Source organism: Ahaetulla prasina, chromosome 2 (genome assembly GCF_028640845.1).
Source record: "Ahaetulla prasina isolate Xishuangbanna chromosome 2, ASM2864084v1, whole genome shotgun sequence".
Lineage (NCBI taxonomy): Eukaryota > Metazoa > Chordata > Lepidosauria > Squamata > Colubridae > Ahaetulla > Ahaetulla prasina.
In genome coordinates, this window is record NC_080540.1 from 5,009,069 (window position 1) to 5,036,578 (window position 27,510).

At 46.9% G+C, this 27,510-nt stretch overlaps 2 protein-coding genes across 2 annotated transcripts; both read left to right on the forward strand.

The window, feature by feature from the left end:
- Nucleotides 1-18,024: 18,024 nt before the first annotated feature.
- Nucleotides 18,025-20,171, forward strand: LOC131192798 (gastrula zinc finger protein XlCGF7.1-like). Its single transcript, XM_058172326.1, has one exon. It carries the CDS (start codon nucleotides 18,262-18,264, stop codon nucleotides 19,177-19,179), a length of 918 nt encoding a protein of 305 aa, XP_058028309.1. The 5' UTR covers nucleotides 18,025-18,261; the 3' UTR covers nucleotides 19,180-20,171.
- A 1,642-nt stretch (nucleotides 20,172-21,813) lies between these two features.
- LOC131192780 (zinc finger protein OZF-like) lies at nucleotides 21,814-26,549 on the forward strand. The gene is made up of 3 exons (XM_058172290.1): nucleotides 21,814-22,260; nucleotides 23,533-23,763; nucleotides 24,156-26,549. Exon 3 carries the CDS (start codon nucleotides 24,246-24,248, stop codon nucleotides 25,479-25,481), a length of 1,236 nt encoding a protein of 411 aa, XP_058028273.1. The 5' UTR covers nucleotides 21,814-22,260; nucleotides 23,533-23,763; nucleotides 24,156-24,245; the 3' UTR covers nucleotides 25,482-26,549.
- Nucleotides 26,550-27,510: the final 961 nt, after the last annotated feature.

The window sequence follows — 27,510 nt, forward strand, 5'->3', positions numbered from 1 at the left end:
TCCCTCTATCACCCGTGCGGCTGCATTCTGGACCAGCTGAAGCCTCCGGGTGCTCTTCAAGGGGAGCCCCATGTAGAGAGCGTTACAGTAGTCCAGACGGGAGGTAACAAGGGCATGGGTGACCGTGCATACGGCATCCCGGTCTAAGAAGGGACGCAACTGGCGAATCAGGCGGACCTGATAAAAGCTCCTCTGGCGACGGCCGTCGTTTGATCTTCCAATGACAGCCGAGCATCCAGAAGAACGCCCAAATTGCGGACCTTCACCATGGGGCCAATGACTCGCCTCCCACAGTCAGCGATGGAATCAGCTGATTAAACCAGGATGCCAGCATCCACAGCCACTGAGTCTTGGAAGGGTTGAGCCGGAGCCTGTTTCTCCCCATCCAGACCCGCACGGCCTCCAGACACTGGGACATCACTTCGACGGCTTCGTTGGAGTGGTTTGGGGTGGAAATGTACAGCTGCGTATCATCAGCGTACAGATGACACTGCACCCCAAAACCATGGATGATCTCGCCCAATGGCTTCATATATATGTTGAACAAGAGGGGTGAGAGAATCGACCCCTGTGGCACCCCACATAGGAGGTGCCTCGCGGTTGACCTCTGCCCCCCCGCCAACACTCTCTGCGATCGGCCCGAGAGGAAGGAGGAGAACCACTGAAAAATGGTGCCTCCCACCCCCAACCCCTCAAGCCGCTGCAGCAAGATACCATGGTCGATGGTATCAAAAGCCACCAAGAGTTCTAATAGGACCAGGGCAGAGGAACAAATCCTGTCCCGGGCCCTCCAGAGATCATCCATCAACGCGACCAAAGCCGTCTCTGTGCTGTACCCAGGTCGGAAACCGGACTGGAACGGGTCCAGATAGACAGTTTCATCCAGGTACAGAGCTGGTATGCAACCACACTCTCAACAACCTTCGCCACAAAGCGAAGGTTGGAGGCCGGACGCTAGTTCGCTAAAACAGCCGGGTCCAGGGAAGGTTTCGTGAGGAGGGGTCTCACCAGCGCCTCTTTCAAGGCAGCCGGAAAGACACCCTCTCTCAAAGAAGCGTTAATAATTCTCTGAAGCCAGCCTCGTGTAACCTCCTGTGTGGCCAGTACCAACCAGGAGGGACACAGGTCCAGTAAACCTCTCAACCTCCTCAGTATCCTGTCCATGGATCCTCTTTCTTTGAGCTCAAAGGAAAAAGGCTAAAAAATGGAATAGTTTGTTTTATGCTACGGTTTACTTTGCTTCAGCTTTAAAAAGCTGGGTATAATAATAATAATAATAATAATAATAATAATAATAATAATAATAATAATAATAATAATAATAATAATAATAATAATAATTATTATTATTTAATTTTTATACTGCCCTTCTCCCGAAGGACTCAGGGCGGTGAACAGCCAACTAAAAAACAGTACAATACAATACAATAAAATCACTATTTAAAAAACTTATTCAATATGGCCTATAAATTAAATTATAAAAATACATGATATAATATAAAAAACCCCATTTAAAATCCAATTAAAAACCCATGTTAAGCCAGTCCTGCTCGGAAGAATAAATACGTCTTCAGCTCTCGGCGAAAGGTCCGGAGGTCAGGAAGTTGTCGAAGTCCTGGGGGAAGCTCGTTCCAGAGGGTAGGTGCCCCCACAGAGAATGCTCTCCCCACTGTTTGGCCGACGGCACCCTGAGGAGACCCTCTCTATGGGAGCGCACCGGTTGGTGGGAGGCATGTGGTAACAAAAGGTGGTCCTGAAGATATCCTGGTCCTAAGCCATGGAACGCTTTAAAGGTGGTAACCAGCACCTTGCACCTGGAAGACCACAGGCAGCCAGTGCAGCCTGCACAGGATAGGTGTTATATGAGGACCACGAGTGGCTCCCTCTATCACCCGCACAGCTGCATTCTGGACCAACTGGAGCCTCCGCGTGCTCCTCAAGGGGAGCCCCATGTAGAGAGCATTGCAGTGGTCCAGGCGAGAAGTGACGAGGGCATAAGTGACCGTGCATAGGGAATCCCGGTCTAGAAAGGGGTGCAACTGGCGAACCAGGCGTACCTGGTAAAAAGCTCTCCTGGAGACAGTCGCCAAATGATCTTCAAAAGACAACCGTCCATCCAGGAGAACGCCCAGATTGCGCACCCTCTCCATTGGGGTCAATGATTCACCCCCAACAGTCAGCAGTGGTTGCAGCTGACTGTACCGGGATGCCGGCATCCACAGCCACTCCGTCTTGGAGGGGTTGAGCTTGAGCCTGTTTCTCCCCATCCAGACCCGCACGGCCTCCAAACACCGAGACAACACTTCGACAGCTTCATTGGGATGGTCATGGGTGGAAATGTACAGCTAGGTGTCATCCGCATACAGTTGGTAACTCACCCCAAAACTACTGATGACCTCACCTTCATGTAGATGTTGAACAGGAGAGGCGAGAGAACCGACCCCTGTGGCACCCACACAGGAGGCGCCTTGCGGTCGATCTCTGCCCCCCTGCCAACACCGTCTGCGATCGATCGGAGAGATAGGACGAGAACCACCGAAAAACGGTGCCTCCCACTCCTAAACCCCCCAACCGCCGCAGCAGGATGCCATGGTCGATGGTATCGAAAGCCGCTGAGAGATCTAGGAGGACCAGGGCAGAGGAATAACCCCTGTCCCGAGCCCTCCAGAGGTCATCCACCAACGCAACGAAAACTGTCTCCATGCTGTACCCGGGTCGGAAACCGAACTGGAATGGGTCTAGATAGACAGATTCATCCAGGTACTGGGGTAACTGATGTGCCACCACACTCTCAACAACCTTCGCCACAAAGCGAAGGTTGGAGACTGGACGGTAATTTCCCAAAACAGCTGGGTCCAGGGAGGGCTTCTTGAAGAGGGGCCTCACTACTGCCTCTTTCAAGGCGGTGGGAACAACATCCTCCCCCAAGGAAGCGTTGACAATTCCCTGGAGCCAGCCTCGTGTAATCTCCCGGGTGGCCAGCACCAACCAGGAGGGACACGGGTCCAATAAACATGTGGTGGCATTCAGCCGCCCCAGCAACCTGTCCATGTCCTCAGGAGCCACAGGATCAAACTCCTTCCAGATGGTCTCAACAAGACTAGCCTCCGTCACCTCGCCTGAAACTACCCAATTTTGGTTCAAACCGTCCCGGAGCTGAGCGATTTTATCGTACAGATACCTGCTAAAATCATCAGCACAACCCTGTAAGGGATCATCGCGCCCCTCCTGGTGAAGGAGAGAGCGAGTCACCCTAAACAGGGAGGCCGGGCGGTTATCTGCCGATGCAATGAGGGTAGAAACATAGGCCCGCTTGGCCTCCCTCAATGCCACTAGGTAGGTCTGAATATAAGACCTAACTAGTGTTCGGTCAGCTTCAGAACGGCTGGACCTCCAAGCACTCTCTAGGTGTCTTTTCCGGCGTTTCATCTCCCTCAGCTCCTCGGAAAACCAGGGAGCCGGGTGAGACCTACGCCGGGTCAGAGGTCGCAAAGGCACGACACGGTCCAAAGCACCCGCCACGGCCTGTTCCCAGATTGCGACAAGCTCCTCGGCCGAGCCGTGGGCCAGATCACCAGGGAATGGCCCAAGGTCCGTCAGGAACCTCTCCGGGTCCATCAGTCGCCTGGGACAGAACCAACGCATTGGCCCCGTCTCCCTGCGGTGTTGAGCGGTGGTCCGAAAGTCCAAACGAAGGAGAGAATGATCTGACCATGACAAAGGTTGAATGGCTAGTTCTCCTACTTCCAGATTATTCAACCACTATCCAGAGACAAAAATCAGATCCAGTGTGCTTCCCCCAACGTGGGTGGGGCTGTCAACTAGTTGGGTCAGGTCCATGGCCGTCATGGAGGTCATGAACTCCCGAGCTGCCGTTGACGACACACCGGCCGATGGCAAGTTGAAATACCCCATGACCATAAGCCTAGGGGTATCAACTGCCATCCCGGCTATCACCTCAAGCAACTCGGGCAGGGCTGTTGTCACGCAGCAAGGAGCCAGGTACGTGATCAACAAGCCCACCTGCATCCTACGCCCCCACTTCACGTAAAGGGATTCACAACCAGCTATCTGAGGTACAGTGGCCTCCCTCGGCTCTAGACTCTCTTTAATAACAACCGCCACCCGTCCACCCCTACCTTGGGCCCTCGGCTGATGAAATGCCTAGAAACCCGGTGGGCACATCTCTACCAGGGGAACCCCCCCTTCAGTGCCCAACCAAGTCTCTGAAATGCCCATAAGGTCCGCAGGCCCCCCCCCTGTATAAGATCATACAGGGGGGCTTTGTTCACTACGGACCTAGCATTGCATAACATCAGCCGAAGGTCCAAGCCCTGGGGATACTGACCACTCGGGAAACGGGAAAAGTCTGAGGGGCCGGAGCGCGCAATCGCTCTTAAACAGCGAGTGCGCACCCCCTGAACATGATATGGCCCCCCACTTCCGCCATATCTGCCCCTCCCACTTACCGTGCTGATGGAACGACCCTCTGGAATTGGAGAATGAGGCTTCCCCTTCACCTCCGAACCTGATGAAGTATCGCCGCGAGCAATCGCAAGGACTGGCTCCCTCCCCGACGGGTTTCCCCCGATACCCATCTTTACCCTCCCTCCCCTTAAAAATTGTTTATCTAAAAAACCCCAAAGGTTCTTTCTTGACGCATGCCATCTCTCTGGGTCCCAAAACCCGTCATTGAGATAGGCCCCCGATAACGTAGAGGGCCATTTTTGTGAGGCGGAGGACCCTCGCAGACGATGGAGTTCTGACGAAGAATAAATCATATCTCGTGTCGGGCATAATTGGCGCAAAAATGAGTTTATCCCTAACCGCAGATGATGATAAAGCAGTCATATTTGGAGCCGATGACATAGGTCCCACAGATGGTAAAAGACGATGGACGTTCTCGCATGCAGTCCCCTTTCAAGATGGTAAAAATATTAAAAGATTTTAAAGATGTTAAAAAGTAGCCGCTGCCAGCATCCTCCCCCTTTAAACACCTCACACCCCAAAAAGGGTATGTGGGATGGGGGGGGTAGGAGGGATCCAGGATAGGGCTGCTCTTAACCTGGTTAGCCTAAATAAGGCTAATCCCGGGCAGCATTTAAACGCTGACCCAAGCCCACGCGTGATCGTATGGCGATCCTGATAGGTAGCCCCAGCTACCCCCATCCACGCTCCAGAGTCCAGGGGGGGGATCTGGGGGGGGGGAGTCGGGGGGGGGGAGACTAAGCTCCAGAGTCTAAACTCCCCATTCTCCCCATTCAAACTCCAAAGTCTAGGGGGAAGAAAGGAGACCTTCATGACTAAGTACATGTCCAATCGCACAGTCAAAGCAAAATGACCAGCCCTGAGACAGTGTCATCAGGTCCAGGAAGAATCCAGGGAAAGGAGGAAGAAGAGGAGAGAGCCTCTATAATTTCTAAACTTTATATTTTGCTTGTTTTGCCCAGTAGAGGCTGTCATGTGCTAGCGCCTTCTGGGTGGATGTTTTAGAAACCACACATTCTAAGGAAAATTTGAGGCTGGTCTTGTGAGCAGCTAGTAGAACGAGCTGATGGCCAGAAGGTTGCCTTACATAATTGTGAATATTTTCCAAAATGCCTGTCCAAAGTAGCATTGGGTCCCAGGAAGCCTGGAATCTTGGTGGCCTTGTAGCCTCCAAAAAGAGCCGGAAAGAGCAGCCCTTTTCATTCATTATTCGCTTATTTGTACCCTATGATTATCATTAAGTGTTGTATCATTAAGTGTTAAATTTGTACCCTATGACCATCACTAAGCGTTGTAAGTGTTGTACCTTGATGAAGGTATCTTTTCTTTTATGTACCCTGAGAGCATACGCACCAAGACAAATTCCTTGTGTGTCCAATCATACTTGGCCAATAAAAAAAATTCTATTCTATTCATGCTCTGCCCCCTCTAATATCTCTCATCTTCCTTTGAGTTTTCCTACTCAGCACTATGCTTTCGTCCCAGTTGGACACCATCCTGCCAGATTCTTCCATTTTGGCTTATCAAGAGTCTATCTCCGTTATATGTATTGTATCTTCTCCCATCTCTTCCAGGTCATTTATAGATTATTGTCGGCATCTGAACCTTTTGCATTTGTCTTTGCAGGAGACAAAGGACAAGGGTTGTTTTTGGATCGGGAGCCACCAGCCTTTGGTTGGGACCATGTTCTATCTAGAGAATTTGGAAATTTTGGCCTGGTTGGAGAAGCAGCTTCATGCACAAAGGGCCATTCAGTCAGGCAATATTTAACTGGTCAGTGGTGAAGGTCATCCCTGGCCTTGACTCAGAGCGGGAACAAGTAACCCAGAGACCTCTTAACTATAAATTGAAAGGTGAGTAAATAAATCTTGGTTTGGGGAATAAGCTTTTTTAATCTTTCTTGGTCAAAACAGCAATGTTGCCAAGGCGCTGGGTGAAGGTGTAATTCCTGTAATCAATATTTGTTGAAGAAGCTACTCTTGGCCGAGTTGGAGGCCACAGAGCTGGGTGGCTGCACCCCTGAAGCCGGAAGGGGCTGCCTGGGGACTCAGCTCATGATGGGGCTGTCCAGTCATGGGGAACTGTTGTGTCAGCCCAACTTGGGTCTTGTTTCACATGATACATTTTAAATTATAATATGTGCAAATTTTTCTTGTTTATGCCTTCTTTGTAATGCAGTTGCAATTACAGTTTAGTAAACTGAAGCACTTAGCACTTAACTGTTCTAAAGCTTAAACTTTAATTGAAATTCTTTGGATCCTTTATTGGGGATTTGGGGTTTGGTTTAATACCCCAGCATTAAACCATGTCACAATTCAGCTTTTTTTTTTCGGGGGGTGGGGTGGAGGGGCTGCTTAGGATGTCAAATAAGGTCTTTCATTTCACTTTGGAGAAACACTCTATAGCAGGGGTGTCCAAAGTTTTTTGAGTGAGGGCCAAATACAGAAAAATAAGCAAAGGCCCGGGCCACCGGGGGGGGGGGGTTTGTACCAGTTCTGTGGGCGTGGCTTATTTTGGGGTGTGGCTTGGTGGTCATGTGACTGGTGGGCGTGGCTAACTCCTCATGTGACTGAGTGGATGTGGCTATGGGCATAGAAACCTAAATACATAGAGACCTAAATACTGACAGCGGCTACCAGTAATCCTCGGCTTGCAACCACTCATTTAGCGACCAATACAACAGCACTGAAAAAAGTGACTTACCACCAGTCTTTGCATTTATGACCTTCAGCATCCCCAGTTACATCAAAAGTCAAGCTTTTGGCAACCAGCATGTATTTACTGGGATTTTCCGTCCGTCATGAACTCTCTTCCCACTGAGGGAGACACAGCAGCCAATGGAGGGACTCCGGGAGGCCCAGGCGAGGCCCGCACCGCCTCGCAGCCACTCAGGTGTGCCACGCGGCTCCCACCCAGGCCAGAAAGGGACGGGCTAACTAGGGGCGAGTGGGCGGGCACCGCCCTCCTCTGAACGCCGAGTGGCGGCGCGCGCGGAGCGGCAGGCGCGGCGGCCAATGGGAGCGGGCGAGCTCGCCGCCACGGGCCGCACACGGGCCCGCGGCTGAGGTAAAGCGGAGCGTGGCGGGCGCTGCGGCGCTGCTTCGCAGCGCATGGAGGCGATGCCTTGTCGCGACCGGGCGCGTGGTGGGCCCGGCGGGGCAGAGGCCGGATGCCGGCGAGCGGCGAGGGCGGGCTCGGCAGCTGCGCTTCGCCGACCCCGGCCCGGGCAGCGGTGACAGCCTGAGCCCGGACAGCAGCAGCAGCAGCGCCGACAGCAGCCGATGCTGCTGCGCTGGCGGGGACGGCTGCTGTGCGGGCGGCGGGGGCGCCGGGGGGGCCACGGCCGCGATGGCGATGCGTCACGACTGGCCGGGATCGGCGGCGGCCCAGCTCAAACTCCTGCCCATGAACGACCAGATCCGGGAGCTGCAGACCATCATCCGCGACAAGTAAGCGCCCCCTGAGCGCGTGCAGAGCGCCGCGCCCAGAGAGGATCCCGCTGGGCTGGGAAGCAGAGCGCCCGCCTGGCTCCCGGGGCTGCAGCCCCGCGTGGGGACGATGGGCGTCGCCGCCCGCCCGCCTCTTCCTCTGTCTGGTGGGCCGGGCTGGAGCCATGGGCGTCCTGGGCGCCCCCTACAGCACAGTGGCGGAATGGCCGGCCTGCAGCCCCGGGTGGGCGGGGATCGCCTCAGCGGAGCCACTCCGCATCTGCAACCGGGCGAGCAGCGGCTTCCTTGGAGGCCAGGACGGGGGCCGCACCCCACTGTCCATCGAGAATTTGCTGCGGGCCAATAAAAACTGACCCGCGGGCCGCAGTTGGCCCGCGGGCCGTAGTTTGGACACCCCTGTTCTATAGCTTTATTTGCCTTGATCAGCCATGACCCATTTATGAAAACTTGGCTGTTGGGATGAAATGCTAAATCGGAGCCATTTTCCCCTCCTCCATTTCTGTCTGATCTTCTGATCTTGAGTCTCTTTTAGGGTGGCCTGACTGAACTTCCCCTTCTAATATAGACAGCCTTTTGGTTGGACCTGGTTGTTCTCAGGGCATCAGACAAGTAGCCTGGGGTGGCCCAGAAAATCGGCCAGCCTCTCTCCCATCCAGGTAGGAAATGCAGAGGGATAACCTCAATTCAGCCAGTCCTGTGTCTTGTGCTAAACTATGGTTTGTAGAAGAAGCCAGATGTGGCCCCGGAGGGAAACTCTTGATGGAGAAGGCAGCAGCTGCTCTGTTCCTGTTCCTTCTTGCCCAAGGCAGGTGTGGCACTTCCTACTGAAGGACCCCTGTGGGGCAGTTGGAGAGAAGAGAGGGCTGGCATAGATGGTGTTGTCTTAATCCCAAAACAAATGACAGAGTATTACACTGGAGGTGGCTATTAGACTAATAGCTAAGCCCACCTGCTCCCTACACTCTTCGCCCCCCCACCCCTGTCCACTTTTAATTTGACATTACTGTACCTTCATTGTTTATCCCATTGTTCACCATTTCATTACTTTGATACTGTTATATTTACACATATTCCTTTTAACATTTTTACTGTCATAGTGCCTCAAATTAGCCCCTCAGCGAGATAGGTGGCAAATAAATTTAAACAACAAGTAAATAACAACACAAAGGAGAGTTGCATGGTCTTCTCAAGAGGAAGAGACTGAGCTGTAAAATGGATCCATGCAGGGAGAGGAAACGTGTCATGAGGAAGCCAGGATCAACTAGTCATGGATGGAGATGGAGCTCATAAGTGGAATAATCAGAAAAAGCAAGAAAAGGGGAGAAGAAATGGGTTGCTTACACTAACCTCAACTCTCTTTCCTTCTCTTTATTATTTATTTATTTATTTATTAATCGAACTTATATACCGCACCATCTCCCGTAGGACTCAGGGCGGTTCACAGGCATATTAAAACAGTACAATAAATAAACATTAAAAACTCAATTAAAACTAGATAATATCATGGCCTGGTCACTAAAAAATAAAAACCTATAAAAACCCCATTAAAATATGCTAAAACCTTTTATCTTAGGCTAGTCCTGCACGCTGAAACAATAGAGTCTTCAGTTCCCGTCTGAAGGTCCGGAGGTCGGATAGTTGTCGTAATCCTGGAGGGAGCTCGTTCCACAGGGCTGGTGCCGCCACAGAGAAGGCCCTCCCCCTGGGGGCGGCCAACCTACATTGTTTGGTCGACGGCACCCTGAGGAGGCCCACTCTGTGGGAGCGCACAGGTCGTTGGGAGGCAATCGGCGGCAGAAGGCAGTCTCGAAGGTATCCCGGTCCTAAGCCATGGAGCGCTTTAAAGGTGGTCACCAAAACCTTGAATTGCACCCGAAAGACTACCGGTAGCCAGTGCAGGCCGCGCAGGATAGGTGTTATATGGGAGCAACGCGGTGCTCCCTCTATCACCCGCGCGGCCGCATTCTGGACTAACTGGAGCCTCCGGGTGCTCTTCAAGGGGAGCCCCATGTAGAGAGCATTGCAATAGTCCAGGCGGGAAGTGACGAGGGCGTGAGTGACTGTTTGGCTTCTGTGATGCCTTAATCTTTTGGGTTGTCCTCGACTTATGACTACAATTGGGATTGGAATCTCGCTTCTTTAGCAAAGTGGTCATTATGTGAGATATCACATGATGTCTTTACTCAGTTAGTGTAATGATTTCACTGGTCATTAAGTGGATGAAGTCCCAGGTAAGAAGCACAGGTTTGCCTTGCGGGGGGCAGGGGAGACCATTGGAGTCCCAGCAGAGTCCGCATTTGACTTCAGGGGATCCTGCAGAAGCTTAGAGATGCTTTGGTCCATGTTGCTTAGAAACAGTGTGGAACATGTGGCTTGGAGAATGGCACAAGGCTGCAAAGGCCACCCATCTGGGGATTAAGGCCACATTTCCCAGTGGCACCGGTGACACCGGGCTGAAGTCGAGGCCTGGGGTCACTGGCAGATGGCTGAAATGGCTGAAGGCCCCCGGAGATTTTGCCTCCAAGAGATGTAAGTGCTCCATCACTGGAGATTTTGTCCAGGTGTTCTGAGGTCCTGGACAGAGGGTTGGACTGGAAGACCTTCATGCTCCCTTCCAAGTCTAAGATTTTGTGATTCCCTACCTTTCTCAAAAGGAAATAATATTCTCCATTTCTTTTTTTCCCCTAACAGAAATAAAATATTGTGATCCAACTTTTATCTGCAAGTCGACTACGACAAACAGTAGAAAATCAGCGCAAGGCAGCCGCCGCCAACAAGTATGGAGCGTGAGAAACCATTGGATCTCCCGTCAGACACAAGCAGCACTCCAGAAAACCATCAAACATCCCATATATGCTCAGAGTGTGGGAAAACCTTTGCTTGCTGGTCCCTCCTTTTGACCCATAGGAATATCCATTTTCAAAGAGGATCCAGTCAAGGTTTGGAGGGTATACTAAAACCCTATAAATGTGAGGAATGTGACTTATGCTTTGAACGAAAGTTAGAACTTCTTAAACATCAAAAAATCCATACTGGAGATAAACCTTATCAATGTCTGGAATGTGGGAAATTTTTCCGTAGAAAAGACACTCTCAGAAAGCATGAGAGGACTCACACAGCAGAGAAACCTTTCAAGTGTTGGGAATGTGGGAAGAGTTTTTCTCATAGTTCAACCCTTTCACTCCATGAGAAGATTCATTCAGGAATAAAATCTTACAAGTGCTTTGAGTGTGGGAAATGTTTCACCCAGAGTTCAACTCTTCAGAAACATGAGAAAACACACAGAGGAGAGAAAAAGAAAAAACCTTATAAATGCCATGTGTGTGGAAATTGTTTCACCCAGAGTTCAGATCTTCAGAGTTATTGGAAAACACATGGAGGGGAGAAAAATGTAAAGTGCCTTGAATGTGGGAAATAATCTTCCGGTAAATCAACCCTGGTGAATCCACACAGGAGAGAAGCCGTACAAATGTTTGGCGTGTGGGAAATGCTTTTCCCGAAAACACATCCTTGGAATGCATGAGAGGGTCCATACAAGCATGAAGCCATACAAATACATAGAATGTGGGAAATCTTTTGCTTATAAGGAAGTACTTTGGAGACATCAGCAAATTCACACTGGGGAGAAGCCGTATCAATGCGTCGAGTGTGGACAATTTTATCGTACCACATCAAACCTTAGAAATCATATAAAAACTCACACAGGGGAAAAAAGTTATAAATGTTTAGAGTGTGGGAAAGCATTTGCTCGGTCATCTCACCTTACAAGTCACAGCCGAATACATTCAGAAGAGAAGCCCTTTAAATGCTCGGAGTGCGGTCAGTGTTTTTCTCGGAAAGATACTCTTTCGAAGCATCAGCGAATGCACACTGGAGAAAAAATCATATAAATGTTCAGATTGTGGATAATGTTTTGCCCAACCTTCAACCCTTTGGGCGCACAACTAATATTACACTGGAGAGTAGCCTCACAAGTGGGCGGGGTGTGAGAAGACTTTTCATTGCAAATCACAGCTAAAAATGCATCAGATAATCCATAGCAGAGATAAACCTCTTCAGTTGGGAACAATTTTTAATTTTTAAAAAAAAATTATTTGCATTTATATCCCGCCCTTCTCCGAAGACTCAGGGCGGCTTACACTATGTTAAGCAATAGTCTTCATCCATTTGTATATTATATACAAAGTCAATTTATTGCCCCCAACAATCTGGGTCCTCATTTTACCTACCTTATAAAGGATGGAAGGCTGAGTCAACCTTGGGCCTGGTGGGGCTTGAACCTGCAGTAATTGCAAGCAGCTGCTGTTAATAACAGACTGTCTTACCAGTCTGAGCCACAGAGGCCCGTTAATGCAGGGACACCTTTTTTAATGCAGGGACACCTTTTTTTTTTCAGAGGCCACACCTTACCAGGCACTTCACACAGTGACAGAAGGGACCTGGGTCCCCAGCTCTGAACTGAGGTAGGAAATCCTGTTTAGGGTTGTCAAATAAAACTTTTAAGGTTTCATTGAAGTTTTGTTTCCATGGGAACTGTATGAAAGTCCATAATCTTCTGGCCTAGGGGTTGCTTTTTTTTTGGTTTTTTTGGAAAAAATGTTTGTCTATCGTTCAGCCTTAATAAAAGAATTTACACTATCCTACCATATTTTAATTTCTCTAGAGTGCATTTTTCTTACATTGTTCACCCCAGTGGTGAATAATACTAAATGAAGGCTTGGCTCACTTCCTAGGCTGGAAGATAATCATAGTTTAAATTCACTATCTGACAGAAATTTTGGGCTTCATTGTGGTCCTAAGACAAGGACTCCCTGTACTTGCTTCGTAAGCTAAATGGGATGAAGTGTGTCAGGGAATTTGTCTACGGAGATTCTCGGTCATGGTTATTCCAAAGGTGCTTTTTTCAAGAGGCAACTGGACTTTTGTGGTTTTTCTTAGAAAACGTTTCCAATCCAGAAGCTTCTCAGATGAGAAGCGAAACATCTTCAAAGAAAAATCACAAAGTCCAGTTGACTCTTTGAAAAAAGCACCTTTTTGTCAGGGAATTGCACAAATGGAATTGGAGACGCTGACAGGAACTTGTGCGTGTGTGTTTTTTTTAAAAAAAATAAATATATTTACAGTAAATGAGAAGCAAACAGGATCATATCAGGTGAATCAGCAGAGCAGGAACATCATGAGGTAAATCACAGCGAGCACCACAGGACAAAAAGGCGGGAAACAAGGAACCTCCCCCTTTTCACTCAACCCAACCAATCACAGCTTAGAATGCCTCATGCAGGGCCAGCCCTCTTCAATCAATCAGCTGTAACTGTTCTGACTGTTTACACACACACATATTTCAGTTATAAATTTAAATATCTTGACAAAATGTGATTGGGGGCAGGAAGTTACCGAAATATTATTTTTATTTACTGATCTGTTAAATTATTTTATTTTATTCTCATCTCATTTTAAATTGTATTCTATTCCAATCTCATTTTACATTATTTTTATCGGATTTTAATAATAATTTATGTTTGGAACTCTGCACTTTGATATGGCCTATAAGCAAATAAGTAAAGTAAACCTTGACAAAATGCCCAGGGAAGTTGAAACTGAAATATTGTGCAGTTGTACTTGCTTTGTATGTGAAATGGGATGACATGCTTTGCCCAGAGGCTTTTTCTGAGAAAGGAACAAGAAGGAATTGCAGAAGGAAGGTGAAATTCTGGCTGAGTTAGGAGGAGAAGAGAGGAAAGACATGTTGACCAAAGAGGAGAAACTTGGAAATTATGTTTGCTTCAATGTGACACTGCTCTCTAGGGGTTTGGGGAGGAGACACGCCCCCAACACATGAATAGCTGGAAGGGACCTTGGAGATCTTCTAGTCCAGTCCCTGCTCAAGCAGGAGAACCTGTACTATTTTAGATAAGTGACTGTCTCCTCTTAAAAACCTCCAGTGATGAAGCACCCACAACTTCTAAGAGCAAGCTATTCCACTTGTTAATCGTCTTCACTGTTAGGAAGTTTCTCCTTAATTCCTGGTTGCTTCTTTCTTTGATTAGTTTCCATCCATTGTTTCTTGTTCTGCTTTGGAGAATAATTTGACCCGCTCTGCTTTGCGGCAGACTCTCAAATACTGGAATACTGCTATTATGTCACCCCTAATCCTTTTTTCTTTAGAATAGAATAGAATAGAATTTTTTATTGGCCAAGTGTGATTGGACACACAAGGAATTTGTCTTGGTGGATATGCTCTCAGTGTACATAAAAGAAAAGATACCTTCATCAAGAATTCTAAGGTACAACACTTAATGATAGGCATAGGGTACAAATAAACAATCAGGAAACAATATCAGTATAAATCGGAAGTATACAAGCAACAAAGTTACAGTCATAAGTGGAAAGAGATGGGTGATGGGAACGAATAAGAATATTTAGAATAAGCAAACCCAAACTCTTCAGCCGTTCTTGTCTATTTTAATCTCCAGGCCTTTGATCATCTTAGTTGCTCTTCTCTGAACTTTTTCCAAAGTCTCAACATCTTCTTTGTGGGTATGGAGTATTCCAGGTGTGGTCTTACTAGGTTTTTATAAAGTGGTACTAATACTTCATGTGATCTTAATTCTGGGTTTATACAACCCAGGATTGCATTAGCTTTTTTGGCGGCGGCTGCACATTTGAGCCATGGTGGCTCAGGCTGTAAGAAGCCTGTTATTAAAACACAGCAGCCTGCAATTACTGCAGGTTCAAGCCCCACCAGGCCCAAGGTTGACTCAGCCTTCCATCCTTTATAAGGTAGGTAAAATGAGGACCCAGATTGTTGGGGGGGGCAATAAGTTGACTTTGTAAATATACAAATAGAATGAGACTATTGCCTTACACACTGTAAGCCGCCCTGAGTCTTCGGAGAAGGGCGGGATATAAATGTAAAAAAAAATAAAAAAATTGCTGGCTCATATTCAAGTGATCATCCACTGGGACTCCAAGGTCCCTCTCACAGTTTCTGTTTTTTGAGCCAGGTCTCACCTAATCTGTACTTATACCGTTGATTTTTTTCCTGCCTAAATGTAAAACTTTGCTTTTCTCCACATCAAAGTTTATTTTTTTGGATAGGGCCCATTGTTCCAAGTTTGTCAAGCTTTTTTTAAATCTTGAGCTTGCCTTCTGTTAGCTATTCCTCCCAGCTTAGTGTCATCTGCAAATTTGATGAGTTCCCCTTCTATCCCCTCATGTAAGTCATTCATGAAGACATTGAAGAGTTCTAGGTCCAATAAGACGCCTTGTGGTAGTTTACTTCTCACCATTTGGAGTAGTACCATTAAGGACTATTCGTTGAGGGATCTCCATGGATGGATCCATAGACTAGGAATGCAAAGAGGGCTGGAGGGGAGCGGGGTAAAAGAGTTGTGGGGCTCCTGACAGACTCGGATTGTCTTTACACAAACACACCCCTTATCCAGGAAGGCCCACCGGGAAGACACCCTTGGCCAGTTCCATCTTCCATCTTCAGCCAGGCTCCATAAAGAGTCCTCCTCCAACAGGACAGGGGAGGGGAAGTCATCGGGTGTTTCCGTCGCCCCTGACTCCTTCCAACTTTCTCCATCCAGGGATTCCCTCCAAAGACTGTTCCCTAGGGAAAACCTGCCAAGCTGCTCTTCCGGGATCTTTGGGTCCAGCAGAAGGGATCCGCTCGGGGCTTCTCCCAACAGCGGCTGCACGGAGGGCTCATGCCTGCTTCTCTTTCCCCGTCCCGTCTCAGCCGCGGAGGGGATCCCGGAGCGTCCGGGGTGGCGCCTGCCTTTCCCTCCGGGAGCGGCTCTTCCTCGGGCTCCTCCGCATCCCCTCCCGGCCCTCTTCTCCAGCCTCGGCAGACGCCGCGATCCGCGACTCTTGGGTGGTCATCGCGGAGCTTCAGTTCCCCTCCGGGGTGCTGGAGCGGAAGGAAGCCCCGCCCGGGCACAGCAGGGCGCTCTCCGTATGGGCAGAGGCACTACGGACGCCGATGTCCCGCGGAGGAAAAGCGGAGGTTTCAGAGCACGTGGTTCCATCTGGAAAGACAGAAGGGAGAGGGGGCTGCTAAGGGGCGTGACTATAAATCGAGGGCGGAGCCCGAGAGTAGAGCAGAAGCCCCGCCCCCGCCTCTCCCCTCCCACTGGCTGGATCGCCACTTCCCTCCGCGTGTCCCGTTTCTCGCGGCGAGGATCGGCGTTGGATCCCTCGGGAGAGGCTCCTGGATCCCGGTCGGGGCAGGTAGGACTGCTCTCCCTCCCGCATCCAGGCCGCTGTTCCTGCCAAGAGAGATCTACCGCGCAAGAGGAGTTTGTTTTCAGAAGGTCTCTCTGAGGTCCGTCAGACCAAGAGTTCTCTGAGCAAGGGCAGATGAAAAAAATGGAGTAAAAAGATGTGAGATTTAAAACCCAAATTTGATACAACTCCAAGACAAGTCTGATTAACAAAATCAAAGATTTATTGTAAAAAAATATGAAAATAATAAAAAAAAGCGGTTGCAAGCGCGGCCCCTTAGACTCTTCCCAATTGGATTGAGTTCAAAGAGCGCAAGAAGCAGTTTTCAAGCTACACATTTTATACTCTTACACAATGCACGCCACGCCTAAGAAATCCCCCCCTTACCCCCTTTGTCCTTTTAGTTGTTTTACACCTTTAAGGGTCATTTTGGCAATTTCCGTCCATCCTCTGATATCTTTTCTTATTTACTTGTAATTTTCACCTTGGGCCGATGTTCCTGTGTCCTGATAGGATTTTTAGCTCAGGCGTAAGTTTCTGTCTCCTGGGGAGCTCTTATCAAGCCATAATACATTGTCTCCACAATTGATTACATTACCAATTGTAGTCACTTTGCATAGTCAGAAAACAGCAAACAGATAGTCTCACACTTTGGTATTACATTTGTTACAATTTATAAAAGAATAACCTTTATTTATTTCCTTTAAGGAGCTTTAAAAGGTGTATTTGTAATGTGGTTTTTAACACAGATTGACCTCTTTGCAATAGGGAGGGGAGGGTTTGGCGGAAAAGAAAAGGTTTAAATTAACTGAATTGAGTTCATGTTTTCATAATCCTAAGAGTTCCTCTTTGTTTGAGCTCGATGAAAAAGACTAAAAATAAGATACTTTGTATGGTAATGTTTACTTTACTTCTTCTTTAAAAGGCTGGGTAGAATTTCTGAACTTTCTTTTTCCTTGTTTTGCCCAGAAGAGGCTGTGATGTGGCAGCCGCTTCTTGGTGGATGTTTGAGAAACCACAAACTCTAAGGAAGTTTGGAGGCTGGTCTTGTGAGCAGCTCCTAGAACAAGCTGATGGCCAGAAGGTTGCCTTGTGTGATTTTAAAACGCCTGTCCAAAGTAGCTTTGGGTCCCAGGAATCCTGGAATCCTGGTGGTCTTGCAGCCTCCAAAAAGAGCAGGAAAGAGCAGCCCTTTTCACTCATGCTCTTCCCCATCTGATCTCTCTTGTTTTACATTGAGTCTTCCTACTCACAACTATGCAATGGTCCCGGTTGGACCCCATCTTGCTGGTTTCTCTTTTTTTTGCATTTATATCCCGCCCTTCTCCGAAGACTCAGGGCGGCTTACACTATGTTAAGCAATAGTCTTCATCCATTTGTATATTATATACAAAGTCAACTTATTGCTCCCAACAATCTGGGTCCTCATTTTATCTACCTTATAAAGGATGGAAGGCTGAGTCAACCTTGGGCCTGGTGGGACTTGAACTTGCAGTAATTGCAAGCAGCTGTGTTAATAACAGACTGTCTTAGTCTGTTGAGCCACCAGAGGCCACCAGAGGTCTCTCCATTTTGGCACATCAGATCTTCAATCATGATTCTACCTCATTGTTTGTACCATTAACAAATAATTCCATTTTCTCCTCCCTCTTCCAGGTCATTTGTAGACTATGTACAGCATTACTGTTGGCATCTGAGCCTTTTTCATTTCTCTTTGCAGGAGACCAGTGAAGATGTGGCCATGAACTCCAGAGAGGAGAAAGGGGCGTTCTTGGATCAGAACCCACCAACCTTTGACCGGGACTCCATCCTAGAGAATTTGGAAATCGTGACCGAATTGGAGAAGCAGCTTTCTCCACAAAGGACCAATCGGTTAAGGAGAAATCAAACCGGTCAAGATTCTGAGTGATGGCATAATTTGTTTAACTACAACAACAGAAGAGTTTGCCTACTAGAGATTTATGAAAATGAAATACTCTCCTCTGCTTCTTTTTCCTTCTAACAGTGGGTAAGAGATTGTGACCAAAGATTTACCTGCAAGTCAAATATCAACAGATATTAGAAAATCAGTAGAAGGTAGCAGTTACCAAAAAGGATGGAGCCTGGGAAACTCTTGGATCCCCTGTCAGAAACAAGCAGCACTCCAAAAAAGCATGGCAGTCCCCATGAATGCTCAGAGTGTGGGAAACCCTTTGCTCTCCAGTCCCTCCTTTTGACCCACAGGAAGGTCCATATGGGAAGTGGATCCAGTCAAGGTTTGAAGAGTGAAAGGTTCTTCTCTGAAAAAGACACTAAAGGTCTCAGAAGCCCCCCCAGACTAAAACCCTATAAATGTGATGAATGTGACTTATGCTTTGCTCAAAAGTCACACCTTCTTAAACATCAGAAAATCCACACTAGACAGAAACTTTATCAGTGTCTGGAATGTGGGAATTTTTTCCATAAAAAAGTCACTCTCCAAAAGCACGAGATGATTCACACAGGGGAGAAACCTTACAAGTGCTGGGAATGTGGGAAGAGCTTTTCGCAGAAATCAGGTCTTTGGATCCATGAGAAGATTCATGCAGGAATAAGGTCTTACAAATGCTTTGAGTGTGGATATTCTTTCACCCGGAGTTCATCTCTTCAGAATCATTGGAAAACACACACAGGGGAGAAAAACGAAAAGTGCCTCGAATGTGGGAGATGTTTTTCCCAGAAATCATCCCTGGTGCGACATCAGAAACTACACACTGGAGATAAACCCCATGAATGCCCAGAATGTGAGATCTGTTTTAGGTATTATTCTGAACTTCAGAGACACCAGATGAGGCACAAAGGGGAGAAACCCTATCAATGTGGGGTGTGTGGGAAAAGGTTTGTTGCACGAAGAGAGAGAGAGGGGATCATCAGAGAATCCACACAGGGGAGAAGCCATTCCAGTGTGGGGAATGTGGGAAACGCTTTTCCCAAAAACATCACCTTGGAAGGCATCGGAGGGTTCACAGGGGAGAGAAGCCATACAGCTGCGTAGAATGTGGAAAAACTTTTGCTCATAAGGAATCCCTTTCGACACATCATAAAACCCACACAGGGGAGAAGCCACATCAATGCAATGAATGTGGAAGCTTTTATATTTCCATATCAGCCCTTAGAAGTCATGTGAAAATTCACATAGGGGAAAAAAATCACAAATGTTTAGACTGTGGGAGAGCATTTGCTCATTCATCTTCCCTCAGAGTTCACAGCCGAATCCATACAGGAAAGAAACCCCACAAATGCCCAGATTGTGATAAATGTTTTTCACAGAAAGGTTCTCTTGTGATGCATCAACGAATCCACATTGGGGTTGCGGGAAATGTCTGGACTGTGGAAATTGTTTTTCCCAACCTTCAGTACTTTGCAGGCATACCAGAAATCACACAGGAGTCTAGCATCACAAATGTGCAGAGTGCGGGAAACCTTTTCACTGTAAATCAGAACTAAAAATGTACCAGAAAGTTCATAGCAGAGATAAATCTCTTCTGTTGTGAATAATACGAGAAACATTTTTTTAAAAGTCACACCTTACCATTCATCAGCAATTTCACACAGTGACAGAAGGGAAATCCTACAATTGCTTGGTGTTGGGAGCGTGAGGATGTTTTGCTCACAAAGCTGTATGAGTAACTTACCAGCATGATTACCCAAAAGACTTACTAGTGTTTGGGGAGTATATATAATGTTTTGCAGAGTACAGAGAGTCCTCGAGTTATGTCCATAACTGGGAATGGATTTCCAGTCATAAATCGAGGCACGCAGGTGTTTTAGTTAATTCCTACTAGAGCTTTGTTGATCCATAGGGAGAACCGGAGATTCAGGGAGGAGAAAAATGGGGTGAGACTTGGATGAAGATGCCTCTGGTTGTTTATTTAGAGACAAATAAATTGTAGAGGTTGTTTTTTTAGTGTTGATGTTGAATCTGCTGCTGAGGATGAAGAGGAAACTATTTTTCCCATTATCTTTTTTGGAGGGATTTTTCTTTTTTTCCCCAACTTGTCTTTTTCATATATTCACGCACACATATTTGTATCAAGTTTCTTTGATTGTTATATACAATCCTTAATAAAATTATTGTTCAATATAATCAAGTGAAGTGTTTTCAGGACATGGCTGGGAGCTCAAAAATGCCAAGATGGTTGTCCGATTGTGCCATGCTCTGCAGTTAAAATCCTGCTGCTTTTTCACTTTATATGTGTTGCCCTTTAAAACAGCCGCCATCTTGATTCTTTTGACTCCATTCTTCTCTACCTGGACACTTCTGACTTCCAGGGTGGAATTAAAAGATTTTGGATGAACTTTAGGAAAAATGTCCAGGAGATTTGGATGGACTCCTGCTCCTAAAAGGCAGATCATTGGAGGCTACCTACATGTGCCTGACACACTCCTGGTTATCTTGGACCACTTGGTTACTTGGAACATATAGGCCACAGGAAAGGCGATTTTGAATTATGTAATCAGTTTGGTGTAAATAGTTAATTGATAACAGGTTGCATTTCAGGCAACCCAAAATTCAGTTGATGTGAGGCAAGTGTGTGCTAGTTTAAAGTGCTCATAATGGAGGGTCACACAAGCACTATGCCAGTGGCTATTGTGGACCAGTCTAAGACCTGAAGATACCTGAATTAAAAACTCCCACAGGTTAAAATAAAATGTTTACCATCCAGTTAAGAGGGAATACCAACAAAGCCTTCTAACAGGTACCAAAAAAGCCAGTTGTAGATTGATGGGACTCACCAGCACTGAAATGCACTTTAGTGGTTGGTTCCAATCGTGTAAGAAATGAAACACAGACAGGATGTCCATCATAGAAGCTGCCTTTATTAAGAGACAGTCAAAGCCCTTTCCCAGTCTCCTCCCTGAGGGTTTAGATACGAAGGTAGTGGATGAACGCTGCAGAAGGCCAAGATTAATGCTCCTGGAGATCTCTTCTTTGACCAACAGCCACAGTCCAGTCCCGATTAAAGCAAAAGTTTACAGAAGTTCGTTTCCTGCCACTCCGAGGGGCACAATAACTGGAAACGATAACCCAGGTTCCAACACCGGCGAATTACCATCTGAAACAAGCCCTGATCCACTGGTGTAACGGGCTCCTTCTACTCGGGGTTTCCACCTCCGATTTCCCACCTTGGCACAACATAGAAGGAAAGAGGAGCCCGTAAATCAAAGGGAGGCGGAGCTGCTCTTCCTCCGGGTCAAGATCGGGCCTCGAGGTGCGCCTCCGCCCCTCCCCCATCCCCTGCACACCCACCGACCGACCTCCGAGACCATCCAGGACCACACACCCCCCGCCCTAGACACACACAACTCTTGCGATGCCTTTGCGCAACTCTTTCAGGCCCATCCGCAGAGCTTAACACAAGCACACTGGAGCAGGAAGGGCAGCCCCGTTTCCAGCGGGCAGAGAGGGACACTCTTCCCATGGGCAGAGGAACCCTCGACACCGACGCCCATCGGAGGAAGAGAGGTTTCGGAGCACGTGGTTCTGGCTGGAAAGGGAGATTAGAGGGGAGGAGAGGAGAGGAGGAGCCTAAGAGGCGGGACTGCACGGCAAGGGGCGGAGCTAGAAAGGAGTATATAAGACCTCCCCCCCCCCGCCGCCTCCCCACTCCTGTCTGGCTCTCTGGTTCTCGCCTCGTGTTTTGCTTCTTCCTTGGATGATCGCCGCTGGATCCCTCGGGAGTGGCTTCTGGGTCCTGCTCAGGGCAGGTCAGGTGGGGCTGCTCTCCCTCCGGCCTCCAGGCCGCCCCTCAAGCCAGCAGATCTTCCCCCCGCCAGGAGGAAGGGAGCTGCGGATCCCGCTCTTCGGCTGGCAGGGTTTTCCACGGGGAGATCCGGCTCTGGTGTTGCCTGCAGGGAGCAGATCCCTCCCTTCCCTCCGGGGGGGGCGGGCAAAGGGGGCTCCGTCCCCGGACTGGATCTGCCCCCTCCTCGCCCGGCCAAGCCTCCCCGGTGGATACCGGGTGGATCAGGGAAGGAACTTTGGGGAAGTTGCTTTCAGAAGGTCTCTCTGTAATCCGTCGGAGCACGAGGTCTCTGAGCATGCATATCTCGGAAGGGCAGTTGGAGAAATGGAGTAAGCGGAGCTTTAATACATTTGTTGAGATTTCTAGTGTGGTATTAAAACGCGCTGACCTCGTTGCAACGGGGGTGGGGTGGGGTGGAGAGTTTTGGGGAAAGAAACAGATTTAAATTGACTGAATTGAGCTCAGGTTGCCTTCGCCTCAGAAGCTTTGTCTTGTCTCAAAAGCAATCTTTTCCTTTTATTTTGGATATTTTTGGTGAATGTTTTACAAAGCACAAGTTCTAAGGAAGTTTTGAGCTAATCTTGTAAAGCAGGTAATTGAACAAGCTGATGGCTATAAGGCTGCCTGACATATTTTATTTTATTTATTTATTTGTCATAACATACATAAGCATAAGCATGAAGCAACAGTAGGCCAGGAACGGGAGGCGGTAGGCCAGGAACGGGAGGCGGTAGGCCCGTTTGTGCTCTTATGCACGCCCCTCATAGACCTCTTATAGCCCTCTTAGGAAAGGGGTGAGGTCAATAGTAGACAGTTTTTGGTTGAAGCTTTGGGGACTTTGAGAAGAGACCGCAGAGTAAGGTAATGAGTTCCAAGCATTAACTGTTACTGAAGTCATATTTTCTGCAATCAAGATTGGAGTGGTTAACATTAAGTTTAAATCTATTGTTTGCTCTTGTATTGTTGTGATTGAAGCTGAAGTAATCCTCAACAGGAAGGACATTGCAATAGATGATTCTATGAGTTAAACTCAGGTCATGTCGGGAGGCGGTGGAGTTCTAAGTTTTCTAAACCCAGGATTTCAAGTCTGGTGGCATAAGGTATTTTGTTGTATTCAGAGGAGTGGAGAACTCTCCTTGTAAAATATTTCTGGACATGTTCAATAATTTTAAATATTAAACTAATTATTATGTTTATTATTAAATTTAATATTAATTTAATATTAAATTTAATATTAATTTAATATTAATTTAAACATAATTTTAAATATTGTTCAAAATGCCTATTTGAGGCAGCGTCAGAAGCAGAATTTTTGTGCTTTGTAGCCTCCAAAGAGAGCAGAAAACAGCCCTTTTCACACATGCTTTGCTCCATCTGACATTTGAGTTTTCCTACTCACAACTATGCATCAGTCCCGGATGGACTTCCATCTTGCCGGTTTCTTCCATTTTGGCTTATCAAGATCTTCTTAAAGTTGCGACTCTATCTCTGTTATTTTGTATACTCACAAAATAGTCCTATTTTCTCCTTCCTGTTATGGATTATGTTACAATTACAATCATTACAATCATCAGCAGAGCCCTTTTCATTTCTCTTTGCAGGAGACCAGTGAGTGAGGAGGGACCCTGAAGTCCAGAGAGGAGAAGGGGTGTTCTTGGCCGGGACGTCGTTCTAGAGAATTTGGAAATTGTGGCCTGGATAGAGAAGCAGCTTCCTGCATAAAAGGCCAATTTGTCAGGCTAGATCAAACCAGTCAGGAGTGAGGATCATCCCTGGCCTAGATTCAGAGGGGTAACAAGTGCCGCAGAGAAATTTTAAGTGAAACTTTATAGGTGAGTAAGCAAATCTTGGTTAAAACTTGGTTTGGAGAATAAGCGTAGAATAATGTGGTTGGTCAGCCAGTTATGAATCCATCTGGTGGCGATGCTGTCTCTCCCACATTTTTCTATCTCGCCAAGAAGTAGGCTGTGGTCTACTTTGTCACATGCCTTATTGAAGTCCAAGTATATTGTGTCCATGAAGTTTTGTTGCTCCATCAATTCTGTTGTTTGGTCAAAGAATGCAATAAGTGCCATGATCTGTTTTTGACCAACCCATGTTGGTCAAAAGCTGTATTATTGATGACTCTGGGCAGAGGGTGGGATTGGAAGACTTTCATGGTCTCTAAGGGCAAGATGTGATTTCTCAAAAGGAAATATTCTCTGTTTCTTTTTCTTTCTAACAGCAGATAAAAGGTTGTGACCAAAGATTTACCTGCAAGTCACCTATCCACAGATGGTGGAAAATCAGAGTGAGGCAGCAATTGCCAAAAAGGATGGAGTGTGGGAAACTCCTGGATCCCCCGTCAGACACAAACAGCCCTTCACAAAACAGTCAAAGAACCCCTGAATACTCAGAATGCGGGAAATCCTTTCCTCTCTGGTGCCTGGTTTTGATCCCCCAGAAGGTCCATGTGGGAAGCGGATCCAGTCAAAGTTTGGAGAGTGTGAAATCCTTCTCTGGGAAAGAAATCAGAGGTCTCGGAAGCCCCCCAGGACCAAAACCTTATAAATGTGAGGAATGTGACTTACCCTTTGGTCGAATGTCACATCTTCTTACACATCAAAAAATCCACTCTGGAGAGAAGCCTTATGAATGTCTGGAATGTGGGAAATTTTTCCGTGAAAAAACCACTCTCAGAAACCACGAGAGAATTCACACAGGGGAGAAACCTTACAAGTGTTGGGAATGTGGGAAGAGTTTTTCTCAGAACTCAAATCTTTGGGTCCATGAGAAGATTCATGCGGGAAGAAAATCTTACAAATGTTTTGATTGTGGAAAGTGTTTCACCCTGAATGTATCTCTTCAGAATCATTTGAAAACACACCGAGGGGAGAAAAATGAAAAGTGCCTCGAATGTGGGAAATGTTTTACCTGGAAGTCAAGCCTGGTGCAACATCAGAGAATTCACACGGGAGAGAAACCCTATGAATGCCCAGAATGTGAGAAACGATTTATGGATTTTTCTGAGCTTCGGAGACACCAGAATAGGCACAAAGGAGAAAAACCCTACGAATGTGGGGTATGTGAGAAAAGTTTTGTTACACGAGGAGAGATTAAGAACCATGAGAAAATCCACACAGGGGAGAAGCCATTCAAATGTGGGGAGTGTGGGAAATGTTTTTCCCTAAAACACCACCTTGGAAACCATCAGAGGCTCCACACAGGAGAGAAGCCATTCAGATGCGAAGAATGTGGAAAATATTTTAGACACAGGGGAAGCCTTTCGATACATCATAAAACCCACGCAGGGGAGAAGCCACATCAATGCAACGAATGTGGAAGATTTTATAGTACCACATCAGCCCTTGGAACCCATGTGAAAATTCACACAGGAGAAAAAAACTTCAAATGTTTAGAATGTGGCAAAGCATTTATTCAGTCGTTTTCCCTTATACGTCATAGCCGAATCCATACAGGAGAGAAGCCCTATAAATGCTTAGAGTGTAATCAATGTTTTTCTCAGAAAGGTACTCTTTTAAAGCATCAGCGAATCCACATCAGAGGATAATCACACAAATGTCGAGTGTGTGAAATGTTTTGCCCAGCCTTCAGCACTTCGCATGCACAGCTAAAATCACACAGGACAAGTGTGTGGAGAGTGAGAAAACATCTCATTGAAAATCCCAGCTAAAAATGCATCGGAAAGTCCATAGCAGAGATAAATCTCTTCAATTGTGAAGAATGTGGGAAACATTTTTTTTCAAGAGTCATACCTTCCAGTTCACCAGAAACTTAACAGTGACAGGATGGAAATGCTACAAATATTTTCAGCGGGAACACGTTTTTCCTGCCGAAGCAACCTCAAAATATCATCAGAGTACACAATGAGGCAAAAGGGTGTAAATGTTGGGAGTGTGAATTTGTTTTGGTCACAAAGCAGCATTAGGACCTTCCCAGAGTGATTGTACAAAAGTTATATGTGTGTGGGGAGTATATATAATGTTTTGTAGAGTACAGGAAGTCTGACTTATGACCACAAGTGGAAATGCAATTTGTTTTGTTTGTTGTTGTTTTTTTTGGCATTTATATCCCGCCCTTCTCCGAAGACTCAGGGCGGCTTACACTATGTCAAGCAATAGTCTTCATCCATTTGTATACTATATACAAAGTCAACTTATTGCCCCCCAACAATCTGGGTCCTCATTTTACCTACCTTATAAAGGATGGAAGGCTGAGTCAACCTTGGGCCTGGTGGGACTTGAACCTGCAATATTGCAAGCAGTTGCTGTTAATAATAGGCTGCATTAGCCTGTTGCGCCACCAGAGGCCCTATTCCAATTGTAAGTTCTTCAGTTGTAAGACAAGGCACCCAGATATTTTTGTTATATTTTGTACTGGCCCTTTGATGATCAATAAGGAGAACTGAAGATTTAGAGAGGAAAAAATGGGTTGAAGGAAGATGCAGCTGGCTGTTTATTTCGTAATAAAGTGTTGGTGTTGAATGTGCTTGTTGAGGATGAAGCAGGAAAGTTTCTTTTTCCTATTATCTTTTTTGGAAAGATTTTCCCCCTTTTTTTCCTTGTCTTTTTCATATATTCACACACAGATATTTGTATTAAGTTTTTTTCTATGCATATAATCCTGAATAAAAGTATATTGTTCAAAATAACCAAGAGGGCCTTTTTCAGGAGAGGGACTGGGTGGAGTCATCACAGAGAAGATGGCAGTCAGATTGTGCCAAACGGTGCAGTCAAAGTGGGCTGAGGAAGTGGCTCTTGGACCTCCCCTGGATCAAGAAATAGGCTGTGGAGAGGAGGAAGAGGAACCCATCAGGGAGTCCAGGGCCCATAGTTCCCAGTGGCTTCTTAGAGGAGAGAGCCACACTTATCAGAGGAGGGGTGGGAAACAAGAGGCAAAAGGCTACCAAATGCCGCCCCCTAGAGGAGAGATGGGAAATAGAATAGAATAATTTTTATTGGCCAAGTGTGATTGGACACACAAGGAATTTGTCTTGGTTCAGATGCTCTCAGTGTACATAAAAGAAAATTGTTGGTCCCAGCAGGATCCACCCTTGGTGGGTGGTCTGGACGGGGGGGAAGAAAATGAGGGGAAGGGGACACGCTTCCTGATGGGCCTCCTCCATCTTCCCAGGCTGGAAAAAGGCAGGCAGACACTCAACTGGTCCAACAGCCCGCCTAACTCTGGAGGGAAACTTGGATCCCGGTGGGGCCTTTGGGGGGGATCTCGGGAGGGTGTCACAATAAGGATACCTACAACCATACTCCTGGGCTCTCCCAGCCTTTCAACCCCACCTATCCTGGATACCCCAAACTTCTCCCCACCAATCTTCAGTCCCACTAGCTTTCTTTGAATAATTATTTATTTATTTATTTAATTAAACTTTTATACCGCCCTTCTCCTGAAGGACTCAGGGCGGTGTACAGCCTACATTAAAACAATTTATATACACACTAAAATAACAATTAAAAAACTTATTCAATAAAAGGCCGAAATTAAAACCGTCCATTTGACCATATAAAATACCCCATAAAATTACAATTGAAAAATTTAAAATTTAAAAATCAGGCTAGTCCCGC

Coding starts and splice junctions, on each gene's coding strand:
- LOC131192798 (XM_058172326.1), top strand. CDS start 18,262: ATGGAGCCTGGGAAACTCTTGGATCCCCTGTCAGAAACAAGCAGCACT.
- LOC131192780 (XM_058172290.1), top strand. CDS start 24,246: ATGGAGTGTGGGAAACTCCTGGATCCCCCGTCAGACACAAACAGCCCT.